At 39.0% G+C, this 18418-nt stretch overlaps 1 protein-coding gene across 4 annotated transcripts in view; it reads right to left on the bottom strand.

The window, feature by feature from the left end:
• The window catches only part of NBAS (NBAS subunit of NRZ tethering complex), a 434255-nt gene that overhangs the window by 62457 nt on the left and 353380 nt on the right, over positions 1-18418 (bottom strand). For all 4 annotated transcript variants that reach the window (XR_004273780.1, XM_032294320.1, XM_032294322.1 and 1 more), the window contains 3 exons: positions 13046-13185; positions 9295-9433; positions 1574-1702 (listed from right to left, as the gene is read on the bottom strand). Coding sequence is in view for 3 of the 4 variants with exons in the window: in XM_032294320.1 (XP_032150211.1) it covers positions 1574-1702; positions 9295-9433; positions 13046-13185 (408 nt within the window). In the remaining variant the exon portion in view is untranslated. The remainder of the gene's footprint in view (positions 1-1573; positions 1703-9294; positions 9434-13045; positions 13186-18418) is intronic.

The following is an 18418-nucleotide window of genomic DNA, read 5'->3' as shown; positions in this document are numbered from 1 at the left end:
TTGTCTGGGTGGTAAGATTAGTTAGCAGTTAGGGACCCCCTTGTTCTAGTTGCAGTTCTGATGGGTGTATTTGAGATAAAGAATCTTTAAAATGAAAACTGATACACTTTGCCCATGGAATCCAGGAGTACATCAAAAGAGCTCCATGTATGATGAATGTGGAAAGGCAATGTATAATACATCACTGTTTTACTCTAAAAGAGGCCCCTTGGCAAATTTTTGTGAGAATGCGTAACACAGAATATGAGGGTGGGGAGGGAAAAAAATGCACTGAGAATTTGCAGAAGTTTTCTCTTCTTCCCAGTTTCTCGGATTTACAAGAAAGAACTGGCTAAGAAAAAAACTCATTGTAATTCTGTTTCATATAAATTCTCCAAGTTATACAACTTTCATTTTAGCACACATAGGTGGGAGGGCTACCAAAAGACAAGTCCCCTTGATTCGCTACTTTAGTCAAGGTCCCAAAGAGGCCTCTGTTCCAATTAATTATTGGTGACCAGGTAGGGTATTCACAAAACCCTTGCAGGAGCTTTTACATTATTTTAAAAACATATCTAAATGAATAAAGGCATTTGATTTTCTCATTTTGTTCACAATGGTTACTTCCAAATACAATTATATTCTGCTTTCTGTAACTATTTACCTTTCTGTACCCTTTTGCACTAAGAAAGCTTTGTATCAATGATATCTTTTCATCAACCTTTTTACTGTCTTGGGTAGCAAGCATCTATCTCCGCTTTAGATTTTCCTTCCTTCTCCGGCCTCTAGAGGATATCCTGGCAAATTTTTGTTTAAAAAATAGTGTGTATATATATACACACAATATAAAATTATGTATGTGTGCAAGTATGTATATGTGTATAGTGTGTATACTCAAACAGACGCACATACACTTCTAATGAGAGAGTGATCTCCACACAAAAGGGCTTCAGTAAAGATCATACAACATGAGTGTTAAAACACAATCTAAGCTATCTAATCCTAAAGTGGAAAATTTTAAATGAGAAAGTTTCTTCCTAATCATAATAACAAGACAACCAGCCTTGAGGGAGAAATCTCAACGTGACTCCAGTACGTTATTCTTCAAGACGAGAAGCTGCTGGGGTGGTTTAGGTTGCCAGAGGAAATAGAGTTTGAGATTTCAGATGGTGCCAGTAAACACTACTTAAAACCACTGTCTTACCTTTAATTAGGGGATAACCAAACACACACATCCACAGATGGAAAATCTGTGTAATCATGGGAGTTCCCTAGACCCAAATTTCAAATAGCAAGAGGACTGCTAGTTCATGACTGCTTTGCTCTTCCTAAGGAGGCTAACATCATGGTTCTCTAGAAAACTGTCTTTTTATTTGGATTTTGTATTCTGTGCACCAAAACACCGAGTCTGGTTCATGGGAAGAGCTTAGTAAATGGTTGTAAAATAAACATACGCTGCTGGGACAAAACAGGAACCACTACCGTGGTCAGAGAATATTGTAGATAGAGGGGTCTTCCATCAACCATGGTGTTATTAAAGTGCCAATTAGTTCCCTTGAAACACGAAAAAGAAAGTAAATTCAACTGGGCCTACCGTAGTGACAGCCGCGATGTGCTCCAGTGCCATGCCGTGCAGACACTCATCTCTGCTCTCGAGAAGAAGTTTCAGAGACGGAAGCAGGAGGGACTGGTTAAGCAGCAGCAGACACAGCTCCTTCACACCCTGAAACCACAGAGCAGGGGTGAGCGAGAACCCCAGGTTTCACCGGTACCGTTCTGGCTAGATCATTCCACCCTTTTCTACGGCAGCGCACGTGCGTGCGTGCGTGCGTGCGTACGTACGTGCGTGCGTGCGTGCGTGCGTGCGTGCGTGCGTGCGTGCGTGCGTGCGTGCATAGGTAACGCCACTTGAGACCGCACTGAATATACTGAATATGGGGTCTGGAACCCAGTTCCCTTGGTTCACAGTAAATTGTGTTCAGATTTCCAAGTTGTCAGATATTCACCTACAACACTTTTTTAATGGCTTTGTAATACTCATTGTACAGATATAGTGGTATAATTTACTTTCCTGAACTCTGACAGCCCTAGTTTCCTCATAAGTAAAATGTATGTATTTATAGCTCGTTTGTGGTTTTTGTTTTTGTGTGTGAGAGTTTGTATTGATGAATACAGCATACGATGTTCAGCATAGAGGGTTAATAATAATAAAAAGTATTATCAATTGTTAATATTGTTAACGACCTCTGGTTGTCATCCACTGAAACAAAGGAAATCAGTCAATAAAATATTTTAAAATGTGTCTATCATTCTAATGTCAAAATGAACTAACTCCTTAATATACGTAAGACAGTCTATCTTCACGAAAACTGTGTTGCAGAAAAATGAAAATGTGTTTGGATCTCCACAGATGTATCTGAATTTTATTCTCAGCCCTTTATTTTACTAACTGAAGCTGTCATCACAGAGCAGGCTTTCATATAGGGCAGCAAATAATCCTTTACAACAAAAGCATAAAAGAATAAGAATAAGATTTGCAAGCTGTTTTGCCCTGCTGAGCTGTGTTGCCATTTGGGTCCTGACTTTAGCTGTAACATAAAGAAGAGAACACTTTGGTCCAAAAACCAGACAATGAATGACTCTATTACAATAAAGCAAGGGCTGCTCTAAAGAACTGACAATCATTGGCCTCCATGGGACTGATTTTTCTCCTGTGCCATTCAGACAGCAGATCAGAGAAGAAAAACTCAAATTTACTATATTTTCAAAATTGCTTTATATTATAGAGCATCAATAAAGTAAGAGATGCAAATAAGCTCCTATTTAAAGCTCAGGATAAAGTTCTTTTTGGAATTCTGCTCATTATAGTTTTTTAGCTTTCACCCAGCACATCTCTTCTTGAAATCAGCAAGGCCCTCACATTTCAGAGTAGAAGACTGAGCTACACAAACCTGTGAGACAATGATCAGAAGCAGCAGGGTAGCAGTTTGTAAAATATATTCTTCAAACATTGAGAATTCTAATTCAAAAAAGTACTAAGTGTGCCTTCAAGAACACATGACACAGCGCAGTCTTTGCCAAAGAGAAATGCAGACTTATCACCTGTGATTTCAAAACCTGCAGAAGATATTTGGGAACATGAAACAAGCTCCTGAGGATGACAGTCTGGCCTGGCTGGCCACGTCCTGTGCTCCCCTCCGCCTCTCAGGTCACAGCACGCTCTCCACCTGTGTATCCCACACAGAGTGCTGTGCGGGGCCCCTTCTGACACAACCCACACATTCTGCATCTGCACTGCCCAATACCATAGCCACAAGGCACAAGCTACATTTGAGATGGGGCTGGTGCAATCAAGGAACTGCATTTTTAATTTTACTTAAAGGTTTTAATTTTAGTAAGCCACATGGGGCCAGTGGCTACCATATTAGGCAGTATGGCTGCTGGGTGCTGGACTCTCTCACATCTCCAGGTGTTTGCATATAGTTTAACCTTTGCTCTTCTCTGTCTGATTAATCCCGTACTTGCTCTTTAAGTCTCAGTTTTTAAATGCACAGAAACACCGTACTTCCTTTGCAAAAGCACCTTTGAATGTCGCAGGTTAGCACTCTATGTTCTAACTGTACTGTATAAATATTTCCTTCCTTATCTTTTACCTTGTATTCTGGTAGTCATTCATTGGTCTACCTGCCTTGCTTTGTGGGCAAGAATATTGTCCCTTCTCTGTATTCTCAACTTCCTTGGTACATGCCATTCCCAAAACTCCTTGTATATAACTCCCCCTCTGAATACACACTTGCTCACTCAATAAGTTATCAGTGATGAGTAAACAAGTATTTCTCAGTGATTTATGATATTTAGACTAAGTATAACACTTGGCTGACCTTGGCTTTCATGACAAATTGTATAGAATAACCTGTGTGCCCCTCTGAACAAGCATAATGGATAAATGGCACACAGTGAGGCAAGGACATCCAAGAATGGAGGAATCCACTTCAGGTGAGCTACTGACTACTTTTCATCTCTTAGCATCCAGTTATTGGCCAAGTACTTACTCTGTCTTTAAGTGCTAAATCCTCTACTATGTTTGTTCGCTATTTTCCCCCTGTGTTGCAAGAGGAAGTTTATTAAGAGATTTACAAAGGGATTTGAGGAACCACAAGAAAGGTCGAAGCGGCAGAGAAAACCACAAAACACCTCATTTGACATGCAGTTCAAAGCTGTCAGACCATCAGGACACAGAACAAGAGAGGCCTTGGATGGAGAGGATTAGGCGGGCCCAGGCTTAGAGCCAGACCACAAAACCAGGTGTTTGTTCTCCCTGTGGACTGGGATTTATGAAGATACACTGGGGCACTGTTCCCGTGGCCTGACAGTCATGAGAGAAGCAGGACCAGTTCACCAACACACCTTCTGTCCTCACATAATTCTCGTACTGTCCCTGGAGCATCTAGCATCAAAAAGTGTTGCAGGGCCTACAGCAGGAACTAGGGGTACAAGGTGTGCAGGGATTGGTGACGCAGAGACTGAGGGGCTTACTACATGCCCTGGGCATTGCATGGGGGCTGCAAGGCAGCTTGTAGTCCTTGCCCTCCAGCAGGCCTAGAACAGGCTGAGCTCCCATCGCTGCTGCCTGGATGTCCAGAGCCCCTGGCACTGCTGCTCCTGCAGCCCCAAGCTGATCACGATCTTGGCCAGCTGGGCCTCCACACTGGCCTCCATGCACTGCACCTGGACCAACTGGGCACTGTAGCAGCTTTGGTTTTGGGTCCTCCAGAGCCTCTGAAGTTGTGCAGGGCCTGCTGTCCGAACTCCAGGGCCCTCACCATACTCCTTGTCTAAGATCTCTACCTAGCAAGGCAGCTGCTCTGAGCTGAACATCATGGATTTGCTACATACTTTGTTTTAATGTGCATCATCTCATTTAATTTCTCCTCAAATCCTTTGAGAAGGGTGTGATCTTAGCCCTACTAATCACATTGGGAAAGCGGAGGTAAAAAGGTTAAATAATTTGAGTGTTATTGCATAACTTGTCTGATTCTAACAATCAAGCTCTTGACATTATCAAAAGTGGCTCAACCCTGATAGAGAACAATCACATTGAGATTTAGAAGCTGGAAATTATTAAGGCCCACTCACGAGCTGGGTGACTTAATTCCACACAATAGACCCAGAGCATCGGTGACTAATTCAAGCTGCGCCTCAGCGAAATCATGGACCTTCAGGGTCAGTCACAAATAGCTGAACCTTGGAATTTTAAAACTATAAATGCCAATAAACTGCTTTATGCCAGTTTCTTATTCTACCTACCCCAACTCTTGAGAATGCTTCATATACTACCACAGATACAAGCTGAGAAGGATACATAGCTTTTGAGATTGTGGGACATGGGACCTGTGATAAAGTCACTCATCCTGTTGATGATACTTTCTATCAGGAAAACCATCATGGCCGTAAGTAAGCACGTCCCAGGAGCAACAGCAGGCAGTCACAAAGGCATTCTAAGAAGTCATGAATTTTTTAAAAAGTCTTTAAGTATGGGAGCTTAGTGAAAAACAGGAAATGGAGATGAAAGAAAGATGAGTATTCTTAAGTACCCTGACATAAACAATTAGGCACACACGTCTCCTAAATCACGGAGTAGGGCAACCAAAGGGTACTGAATTTAGGAAAAAAACATAAGTAACATAGTTTTACCACTACAGTGACACAAAACATTGTAGACCTCTGAACGAAACTCTTCAACTTCCAAATGTAGTAAAATAAACTTAACAAGATGCTGCCACTTTTTAACAGTAATGTTTCTTCTTCTGTAACACTTTTAATTCACATTTGGGCACATTTAGCCATCAGGTAAAAACAGTACATACCATTTGCAAATTGCCTCTAATCACAGCATCCTCAGGAAAAAAATCATCGATGAATGTGCCCCATTGAGAGACAGAAACTGAAGTGGTTTAAGGAAAATGAAGGAAAGTCACTGTGACAAGAGAACTCCTTAAATGATTATCTTTTGTTTCATCAAACTAAACAGAGACATGATAATGACCTACTTTGCAGCAGGGTTTGACCCAGTCCCTCCTCTCTCAAACTAAGAGAATTACAGATTTATGAAAGGAAGTGAATTACGTGCTACGATGCTATGGATGAGGCAATACACAGAGAGCCTCAGCTCATTCTCCTTACAGAATAGACAGAACTAGTTTTCTCCCATCCAGTTTAACCTCTTCTTTCACAGACCAGAAAACAAAGATGCAGAGAGTTTGGTGATTTTCTCCTGTTCACATGGATGTGGCCCTGTTTGGAAGAGGAACAGCACAGCTTCGGGCATTATTAGAGCTCCTTCTGTTCTCTGTATGATGTTCCCTGCCCTTAAGGGGCTCCCAGTTCTAATGAAGTGGAGAGGCAGGAAATCCCTTTCCATGGTGTGGTATGAAGAGTGCTCTAATAGATGTGTGCTTTAGGTGCTGTGCTATCTTTTCTGATCTCTTAAAACACTTAGCAACATCAACCAGATGATTCTGAGATCAAATGAGACCACTACAAAGAAACTGAATGTATTACTCTATTCATCAAAGTACCAACCCCTGGCTGTAGAAGCTTATTATGGAGCTGAATCATCACAGCTAAACCAGAACTTTTCATTTAACCACCAAGTCATTTTCTGATAGGAAACAGAAAGCACAGCTTCTCACACATTCATCAATAAAAAGAACGCGCTTTTCTTCTATGTACGTAAAATTTAAATGGAATGTTGATGAGAATACTACTGCTGTGGACAGATATGTCTATTACCTATTCCCAGGCGGCTAAAAGATAATACACAACAAGTGGTCCCTGTAGGCTGTTTTGGCACCAGGGACTGGTTTTGTGGAAGAAAATTTTTCCACAGACTTGGGGTGGGGACAGTTTTAGTATGATTCAAGCACATGACATTTATTGTGCACTTTATTTCTATTATTATTACATTGTAACACATAACAAAATATTATACAACTCACCATAATATAGAATCAGTGGGAACCCTGAGCTTGTTTTCCTGCAACTAGATGGTCCCATGGAGGGGTGATGGGAGACAGTGACATATCATCAGGCATTAGATTCTCGTAAGGAGTGCACAACCTAAATCCCTCACATGTGCAGTTCACAATAGTGTTTGTGCTCCTATGAGAATCTAATGTCACCACTGATACGACAGTAGGTGGAGCTTAGACGGCAATGCAAGTGATGGGAGCAGCTGTAAATACAGACGAAGCTTCGCTCATCGCCAGCCACTCACCGCTTGCAGTGCAGTCTGGTACCTAACAGGCCATGGACTGATATCAGTCCTTGGCCTGGGGTTTGGGGACCCCCCAATATACATAACTGTTACTGAGCCCTGATTAACCAGCTGGTGAGATGATGTCAGGGTCAGGGATGCCGTGTGCATGTCATAGCCAATTTACATTCCTCACCTTGCAAAAGTTATAGTAAAACCAAACCAACAAGGATGTTTTAAAGACCAAATCAACTTCTTTAGACAACGACAGAGATCCTAACAACCTTATGTCTTAATAAACACTGATCATCTAGATGCTAAATTCTGTAGGCCATTCTTGAAGGAAGTATTGAAAAGGAAAAACTGACAAGAACACTTATAGAAGTGCATAAGAGACATTCAATGTTCATATTTATCCCAACTGTCGTAGGAATGGCTCCTCTGGAAGGATTCCTTTTTCAAGCTTTCAAGCACAGAGAGTTGATTTGAAGATCAGATCCACCATTCAATGCCTGAGGAAGCAGGAGCAAGAACCTGACCTCAAACCCTCCAATCCATCAGCTGTCAAATGGAGATAATGAATCTCCTTACAGGAGCTGGTGAAGGTTAAAGAAGGAACTATAAATGAAAGCCCAAGAGTGCTGGCAAATGTTCATTATCACCATCACCACCCACGTTAGGTAGTAACAGGAGACCTTAAACAATGCTTTCCCAACCTAGATTTGACAGAACTGACAGTAAAACACTGCTGGTCTTTGGTCCTCATCTAACAATGCTTTATCTTAGCTTATATTCAAGCAAAGGTGAATCTCATGTTAATTACATGTTGCTTACCTTGGTGGGGATAATGGAGTGCACTGAGTCCCCACACTAGGCAGTGGGCTGAATCCTGCCCTGGGTGACATAGACATGATACAGCCATGGTTTCGCCTCTCCAGGTGCCCACAATGTAGCAGAGCAGATCATGGGTTCATAAGTAGCTGATACAAGCAGACCTTAGTCCATAGCCCAAATCACCCTCTACTAGAGTAAGGGGAGGTAATTTTCAGTGTTGGTACTTTATTTTGTAGAATAATTGTGTCATTCTGGTAGTTGGAAGGCTTTTTTAAATAGATAAAATATTTTAAAATTCAATAAAAAAACATATCCAAGCCCTCATTCAGAAAACAATTCATTAAATGTGCATTCATGAGAATATTTTCCTTGAGTGATTACAATAATGCTTCAAGGATCATATTTACAAATTTATTTTCAAGTTTATCTCCTACGTAGTAGGAATGCAAAATCAATTTAATGCCATTATCCAAATGCTTAAATTTAAGACATATAAATTATTCAAACAATGTACTGCTGAGGTGGGATCCAAACAGGGAGCTGAAATTAGTATATGCTTACTTCAGAATGTTCTCCCTCTTTCTCTACACACACACACACACACACACACACACACACACACACACACACACGTGTGTGGGGTATATATATACGTTTATGTGTCTGTGTGTATATATACATATGATAAATACCCCTGTGACAGTCAAACCATGGGATCAAATAGAGAACAAAGGTCAAAAAGGGGCTGCCTGAGTTTTGATCGTGCTTTGCAAAGAATAAAATATTATGATTATGTAATCTCATTATAATGATGTCAAAAAGGATGTAAAATTCAGAGTGGCTGGTTACCTGCTGAGAAGCGTGTTCAAGTTTACTACTGCTTTACCAACTGGCCTGGTTCAGACACATAATGCACGAGCTACCATGGCCACTTGGAACATAAACTTGAGTTTGACAAAAGAGAACATCTAGAAGAAACTGAAAACTGGGTTACACTCTGGGACTTGTACAGTAAGCACTGGTCCCGAGCTCCCACAAAAAGAATGCAGCCTCAAAGCATCCTTTCAGCATTGCTTTTCTTCATCTGATCCATTAGAAATTATGGCCTTTACCAGTAATTACTTAAGTTAAATGTTCCCAAGTCCAGTCACCAGGGTTGCTTATAATAAAGAGTTCTGATAAGGAAAGGGCTACTCCTCAGGAAAGCACTCAAAATATCCACTCACCTCTGCAGGCAGCATCTGCTTGGTGTTATACAAAGAGCGACACATTTTCAAAATTTCATTCCCCAATCCTTCCTTGTTCTCCATTGTACATCTGGTTAGCATCATGGTAGCCAGTCTCACCCATGGATTATCGGTTATGCTAGTGTTCATGGAGAAAAATACAAGGCATTGGAAATGACTAAAGCAATCATAATTGTGATAAATTTTAAAACAGAAGTGACACGCTTATGGTAAAATACAATCAAAATCTAGGTGACTGATGCTTCAAGTCAACCTTGCAGAAAAGAAAACACCTTAAGGAGAAAAAACAGCTCCCTGTGGCATCAGCAAGCAGGCCAGCAGCACAGAGGTAGTGAGCAGCACTGAAACAGCACAGGCTTTGCAGCCAGACAGACACGGGCTCAAACTGTGGTTACTTGGGTCCTCAGCGAAGTTACTGAATACTTTTGCCTAGCTGTATGGTTCTGGGGAAGTCACCCTTGTGGGCCTCAGTTTTTTCACTGTGCAAAGCTATGTAATGTCTTTTTTTCTTCCTTGAATAGTTGCTTCAATGAATGATGTGTGTAACTGTGAAAATCAGTGTTAATAGCAAGCACACATGACTATTTACTACATCAATACTGCCTCTTGTTGATATTATTATTATTGTTATTGTTATCATAACGGGGTCAGGGCAGGATTAAGTTACAATCAGGGTCCTGCATAGCAGAGGTCAGCTGGGGAGCACAGCTTGAGGAAGCCACAGACAAGCAGCATCATATTTTGGGCTTCACGTTGTTTCCTTGTATTAGAAACAACAGCATACAAACGTTTGCTTTTCTTTCCCTCGTCTGACTGCCACTACCCTGTGTTTCATAGAAACATCACAATTTACATTTCTATTGACAAGTTGGTGGTAAATTCATTTCATGGCCCCAGCAGCAGGGTACTGATTTTACCTACATTAAGAAACAATTACTATTTATTAAGAGTCTCTTGGTTCATTAGCACAGCACTACATTCTAGACATTGAACAACCAGGGATGGTCTTGCCCTTGAAGGAATTTTATTCCTTGGGCCCTGAGATGAATTTCAAGTGCAACAGTAACAAGGGATCAAGTCCTTGGCAAAGCCTTTGTGTCTCAGCTCAAACTGACAATCTGTGAGGACAAAGAACACCGCTTATTTCGAGGTACCCACAGTTCTGTGAGAGTGCCTGATGTGCTGACGAGTCTTCCAATACTCAAGGACTTCCCCGTTTTCTCCTTTTGCAAAGTCTGACTTCAGCTCTCCTGGGTTTTTCTCTACAGTTTTTCTCACTGTAGGAGAAATGCTGGTTCACCAGCATGGTGAACTATGGGGCAACGAGGCTTGGATAACAAATTATCAAGATATGTTTTTTACCAGCCAGCTGTGACATGCTGGATGAAAATGAATCTTCCTTAAGAACATATACCTAGTATGTTTTCCATGCATTTTCCTACGAGGAACTAAAGCTAAAAAACCAAAGTTGTACTCGAAAATTACAGTCTTGTGGATAAGTTGTCACCGTTTTGTGTTGATGGGCAACATGCCGTCACTGTCACACTATCCTCCCTCTCCTCCACCCCCCACCCCATTTTTGGTGATTTATTTACCCAATTGGATTGTCTAAAAGAAAAAAAAAATTCAAAAGTACTTCTAAGAACCTGTTTATAAAGTATCTCATCATATATTCTCCAGAATATCTGACTTACTCTCTGCTTATCTCTTAGGTAGAGGAGACATGAATGACAGGAGGGGTGGGGGTGAGCAGACTGGGAAATGATTTGTTCTGATTCTAATGATTTAATAAAGAGTTTTATAAAACTCAGGTTAGCAATTTACAAATTCCATTTCATATGTGGCTACAAAAGAATATAACTTTAAAAATGAAGACTTTTGGTCTACAAACACAGTAAATGTTTTAAATGCCATAAATGTCTTAAGTAAAGCTGATTTGGGTTTTTGCGAATAAGTGAATGATTTTAAATGGTCAGTGTTCTGAAAGCAAGAAAAACTGGAAATTAATGTTAATCTACTAGAGGTGTCATATTTTGAACTGGGAAATGAGGGTATGAAGAAATCTACAATTCAACTCTACTAATTAATTTCCTTACAAACATATGGCATTAGTGGCAATCTGATCAGTGGGCATCACCCAGGAATTTGTTTAGAAGCAGATTTCCAGGTCTCAGTATGGAGAGCTGGATTCCACAAGTTAAGCAAAGGACCCAGGACCCTGCTTTGAATAAGCACCCTGAGCTGTGGAGGCACCCACACCATGATCGCTGGTACCAAACACAAGTGCACTGTGAACTAAAGGTGTTTATGATGTGAGAGCCTGCATTATGGATTTCAAATAGTGAAGGTCAAAACCTGTTCTTAAATACAAGTCAGCATGCCATCGCTGCCAAAGATGTAGAGATCTAAGAAACATTTCTTTTCTTTCTGAAAACACTTAGTTAAAAAAGTGCCACAAAGGCCGGGCATGGTGGCGCATGCCTGTAATCCCAGCACTTTGGGAGGTTGAGGAGGGCAGATCACCTGAGCTCAGGAGTTCAAGACAAGTCTGGCCAACATGGTGAAACCCTGTCTCTACTAAAAATAAGCCAGGTGTAGTGGCGGGCACCTGTAATCCCAGCTACTCAGGAGGCTGAGACAGGAGAATAGCTTGAGCCTGGGAGGTGGAGGGTATGGTGAGCTGAGATCGTGCCACTGCACTCCAGCCTGGGCAACAAGAGCAAAGTTAAGTCTCAAAAAAAAAGAACCCACAAAACCAAAGCACCACTCTCCTTGGTTTGCTTTGGAAATTCCTAACAGTCTCATGGAATATTTTCCAGATATTTGTTAGCAGTCCTAACTGCTCACAGGATATAGGACTTTATTTTCAGAAAAGCATCCTTCTTTAACCTCAGATGTTCACTGGCCTAGGGCAGAGTATGTCAGCTGAGCATGGGGAGAACAAGATCAGTCTGGGGCAAACAGGCACTTGCAGCAAGGGCACTGGTGCTCATATCATTTGCCAGTGAGAAGCCATAGCTCATGACAGCCAGCCCATGTGCTCAGAGGAAATCTGGCCACTTCCTCCGGAGGAAAGGGGTATGTTACGTGGCTGATAGCACAGGGACTGGCTAAGTACCCCATGCAGCTATGGGTGGCAGCTGCAAGCTCAGCGTGGCAGAGGAAACAACACAGGCTGTGAAGGCGGCCAGCAGTTGGTTAGAATTCTATCTCTTCCACTTATTAGCTGCGTGAATCCTGAAGGTGTTTAACTTCGGAGCCTCAATTCCTTCACGAATAAAATCAGATAACATCACCTTTACTTGTAGGTATGTTGTGTAAATGACTGATAATATATGTAAATTACACATGACGTTGTGTTCTCAATAAGTAGGAATTATTCATTTATTCCATTTGGATTCTCCACTTGGCACTGTACACTGTGTTAAGACAGTCAAGAAATTTCCACGTGAAAATACTGAAACTACATTGTTTGCATTGACATCATAAATCAGATATTATCAAGCATTGTCTGATACTTTTGAATAAAATATTAGAGTTCAGAGGCAAGGAAAAAACGAGAAGACTCTGCAATATTTCAAAAACAATTTAAAATTCCTCTAAAGGCAAACACTGATGACACACACACATATAATTATACTTTCATTGGCTCTTTTGAAGGTGCTATGTTTTTAGGGCTAAAGTCCAAATAAAAGAACTCTAGTTAGGCTAACTTTATTTTAATACTTACACATATTCACTTTTCATAGGGGGCCAAGCTTGTAAAAGTAAAACCAAGTGCTGAAATTCAGCCTCATGGTGGCTAGATTCCAGGAGCTCCATGAATAGACAGTAGCGGTTCTCTTCATTCTCGATGTCAGCTATGTCTACCTGGAAGAAGAAACACATATTTAAAGCTGGTGGCAAAGGCGGCTGAATTGGTCTATAGAAGAATTCTACTTTGATTATGTTGATTAAACTTTTTTGAAAAGTTTTTACAATGTGTTAAGATTCAACAACATCAGAAAAACAACCACCTCAAAAGCTCTATGCCTTACTCAATTTTAGATAATCATGTTAAAAATTGTTTAGAACTACAATCAGAGGAAGGTTCTAATTAGCTTTAACAAAATAAATTCAAACAAGTAGATGTCCATAGAACTGGCTTGTTGGCATTTAACATATTTTAAGAGACTGAATTGTTTTATTTGAAATTTAATGTTTCACCATCCTCAACATTAGGTGAATTTTTTACAGTTTAAATTATCCCAAATGAAATTCTAATTTTCATTAGAAAATTGCTAAACTTTTATGTTGTTTTGAAAATGTCTCTAATTTGAAATGTAAGATTTTACTAAAGTATATCTGTCATAAGACTTTTTTTTTGCTATAAATCAAAACAGAATAAAATATCCTTTATACCTCCATTTCTAATGCAAAAGTAGTCTCTGCCAAATACAAAACACCCCTTTGTCCTTTCATTGAATAACTAAATGGTTTTTCTTTTACACTGAGGCAGTCCTAAAACAAATTACATTTCCAATGTCTCTGTGGATGAAAATGTATGCTATTTTAGGTCAAAAACCAGTTTTAAGCATAAAAATAAGCCAAAGTCTGGTTCTCTCATTTTCTAGCCTCAGCATAGATTCTTTCAATTTAGGTACACAGACATTCATGATGATGAGTTCATAGTGATTTGGGTACACAGACATTCAGATGATAAAACCTTGAAAGGATAATGAGAATGAATGGTTACCTGTATACATGCTAAATTGTCTGCACTAATGCATGTTTCCAAAACATTTACTTTAATGGTCATTCTGGCTCTGATTCCAAGAAGCCATCTGAAAAGTCACACCATGAATTCTGTATTTTACAAAAGCTGGTATGTACTATGAAATTTTTGCTAATTGCTATGAGAAGCCTTGCTCTTACAGTGACCCACCAGATCCTTCAAAGCTTGCCTTAAAAGCCATGTCATTCTTCTATGGAATAATACCCCACAACCATTTTGTGTGTTTTTTAAAATAATTTCATAATACAGTCAGTTTACCCTTACAGTAGTTTTGTGCAGAGGACAGCACAGGTATTAGCAACCTCGGCTTTACAGATGAAGAAACAGGGCAATTACCCAGTGGCATGGCTAGCAAGTGACAGAGCCAACACATAGCTATAATCAGATCAGGATGTTCTGAAACCAGAGAATTCAATAAGCTAGATAAGCTTTTAATATTAAGGTTGGACCTTGAGTTGGGAGTTTGGCAATGATGCCTTGCCTATTTATAAAGAAACTTAAAAAAACAAAAAGAAAAACTCAAGACATCCATCCATCTGTAACTCTCTGACCTTACCACCTTCACCTCGTCTCTAGCCTCAGGGTCTCTTTGAGGTTCCTTTCATATCTCAAATCATGCACACTCCCATCTCAGGGACTCTGATCTGTTTCCTCTGCCAGATACCCTCTTCTTCCAGATATCCGAGTGACTCACTCCCTCCTCACTTTCAAGTTTCCCAAATGTCACCTAACAGTCAAGGCCTTGTTTAACTGCCTTACCTACAGGAGGACTGCTCCATGCCCGTCCATCTCCTTCAACCTGTTTCATTTTCCTTCTTAGCACTTACAACTACGTGACATGCTATATATTTACTTACTGCCTTTCTTCTTCCATAAGAAATGTTAGCTCCTTGAAAGAAGAGGCTATTTTTTTTTGTTCATTGGTCTATCTCCACTCTTTAAAATAATACCTGCTATTTAGTATATGCCTTAAAAGCCCCTGCCATTCTTCTATGGAATAATAGCCCACAACCATTTTGTGTTTTTTTTTTTAATAATTTCATAATACAGTAAGTACTTATTGAGTAAATAAACCAATGAATGGACAGACATATGAATGAATGAGTGAATGAACAATAATTTATCACTTATAAAATAATGTCATATAAATGATATTAAATACAAATGGAGTTGCCATAAATTTGTGGCTGGTTTCATTATTAGAGATTAATGTAAGATTTAAAAAGAAAATGATATCGAGAGAAATTACTATTAAATGAAAAAACAGGACAAAAGATGGCAGATTTGCTAACATTACATCTACATAAACGATACTTTGTGACTGTTAAGTGATTTCACTAAAGTACCTCTGTTTGGGCATCTGAAAAATGGGTTCCAAAAATGTTGACATCTCAGAAGTTTTGCTGGCCTTTTCTTCCTACAGCATAATCTCAGTGTCTACATGAGAGTTTATCTGCGGGAAAGGTTTGTGCTCTTAAGAAGTATTTAAAATCCATTGTATGAAATGTTTCCGACGTTCCTAGCAGTGTCAATATTCCAACTACCATAAATAAATGCAGTAAATGAATAACAGGTAGTTTTTCCTTTTTATTAAATATACACTTATATGGGTTATTTTCTGTATGTGATCCACTGTATGAAAAGGAAGAGATTAACAATAAAAAAATCATGCTTTCAATAGCATCTAAATTTACTCCTTTTCAAAAATTGTAATATACATTTTAAGGATATGAACTATATCATAAGGGAAGGAAAGAGAACAGAAACTATAACTTAAATGTTTATATTTGTTTTTATAATAGTGTGGAAATAGTTTCCATGTATAAAATGCATTTGATAATAAACTCTTTATTGTATGGCACCTTTCCCAAATGTACACAGTCTTTTGAAGAGTATGTCTTTGTCAGAAAATGTTTTCTTCTAATGTCCACTAATCATTGCAACTTTTAGTAACTTATTTTTCAGAGCCTTGACTCCCATATTTAAACCATAAGTGTGAAAAATACAGCAACTTACATAATTATCCATTTTGTGCATGCGTGCTTGCATACTCCACCATCTCAAAAAGGGTTTCAAGTCAAGTTACGCAGCTCTTAAGAAAGCAGTTTTAAATCTGCTACCACTCTAGCTGCAAGCTACCTTCTATGAGAGAACAAATTTGGCCTAAAAATGGACTTCAGCACATATTTTTTAAAAAGATGATAAAGAATATACTCGGTTAAATAATTGTTACCTACCTTGAAATATAACAATGTTAATTTAAGATAGTGTCCACATATTAAAATATCTAAAAAAAAGGAATGTCAATATTATCTACTTTATTACATCCTTAAGGTTTTTGCAATAAATTCTGGTGAATTTTGAAGAAGAAAACGGGCCTAAAAATAGACTTGAGCATATATTTTTTAAAAACATAATAAATAATATACTTGATTGGATAATCATTACATACTTTGATATATAATAACAAGTGCAAAACTAAGATTTGTGTCCACAAATTCAAAAGTTCAAAATGAAGTTTCATGAAAAGAAAAATAAAAGGTAAAGGACTCCCGGTCTGAACAACATGGCTTATGCACTTCTCCCTGCTCCTCTGCAAACCACAACTATCAACTACAGGAGTAATAACAGAGACCGTGAAGGGAAAATTCTGAAGAGTGGTAAAAAGAAAGGACACTAGCTTGGGGCTGCAAGCCTGAAGAACATGGTATTCAGATACCTTCTGTCTCCCCAGTCAAAAAAAAAAAAAGCCCATCCAGACCTAGTATTTCCCAACTCTGGACCTAGAAACAGAAAAGAGCTCAAGTCGGCTCATGTGCATTCAGAATCCCAGAAGAAAAGGAGAAAGAGGATGGAGCTAAAAGATATTATAAAACGTATCTAAAAACTTCCAAAATTTGGTAGAAGACACAAACCTACAGATTCAAGAAGTTAAATTATTCCCAAACAGGACAAACCGGAAGAAACTCATGCCAAGTTATACCTTAATTTGAAACTTGAAAATTAGGTAGAAAAGGAAAAATTTTGAAAGCAGATAGAACAACGTTACCTATCGGAGAATATTAACGTGAATAATAATGGGTTTATTATCCGAAACCATGGAGGCCAGAAGGAAGTGTAACAGTTTTTCAAATGCTGAAAAAAAAGAACTGTTAATTACAAATTCTTTATCTGGCAAAACTATTCTTGAGGAAAAAAAGAAAATGAAAACATTCTCAGACAAATTAAAAGAGCCTGCCACTAATAGCACTCATCTTAAATATTGGCTAAAGAAATTTCTTCAAACAGAAAGAAAATGATGAAAGAAAGAACTATGAAGTATCAGAGGAAGAACAAAAAGAACAAAAATATGGGTAAATACAATAGACTATTCCTTTCCGTATATTCTAAATCATATTTGATGATCAGAACAAAAATCATATATTATGTGATATTGAAGACAGTATTTAAAAGTGGGGAAGGTAAAGGGACCGACCCTAATACGGAAGTGAAATTTCCATATTACATGCCAAGGCCAGGATAACCACTCCTATCACTCCTGTTCAGCACCATACTGAAAGATCTAGCCACTACAATAACGTAAGAAAAAGAAATAAAAGACACAAAAATTGGAAGGAAAAAATAAAATTCTATCTGCACACAACGTGTCTATATAGAAAACTCCAAGAAATCAAACACCCTAAAACTAAGAAACAAGTCAGGAATGCATAGGATACAAGATCAACATACAAAAATCAATCACATTGTTATATACAAACAATAAATATGTGAAAACCAAAAATAAACATGTATCATTTATAATTGCTCCAAAGAAAATAAATTATTTACATGTATAGAATCTGCATCTGCCAATGGTTTGAATGTCTCTTCCAAAATTCATGTTGAAATTTAATTGCCACTGTGATAGGATTATGTGGTGAGATATTTAGGCGGTGATCAGGTAATGAGAGTGATGGCTCTGAATAGATTAAGGCTCAGCTAGGGACTGCGCTAGTTTTTCTGGGAATGGGTTCCTGATTAAAAAAAAAAAAAAGAGTTCCACCCTGCCCTCTATTGCTGGGTGAACAAAGTCATTCACAAAAGGTTACATACATACTGTCTGATTCCATTTATGTAACGTTTTTGATATGGCATTTTAGAAATGGAGGGAAGATTAATGGTTGCCAGGGGTTAGGGATGGGCTGGATGTGATTATAAAAGGGATCCTTATGTTGTTGGAACTACACAATATCTTTGTTAGAGTGGGTAGCTAGGCAGACATGATCAGAGTAGGAGCGGAAACAGACCCCACTCCCTTAACACCAAGAATGTCAGGTGACCATCAGGTGA

The sequence above is a fragment of the Sapajus apella genome, unplaced genomic scaffold (assembly GCF_009761245.1).
Source record: "Sapajus apella isolate SASKATOON/1434 unplaced genomic scaffold, GSC_monkey_1.0 scaffold31, whole genome shotgun sequence".
Classification (NCBI taxonomy): domain Eukaryota; kingdom Metazoa; phylum Chordata; class Mammalia; order Primates; family Cebidae; genus Sapajus; species Sapajus apella.
The sequence above is the reverse complement of the archived record's forward strand: the minus strand, read 5'-3'. Positions and strand labels throughout refer to the sequence as shown.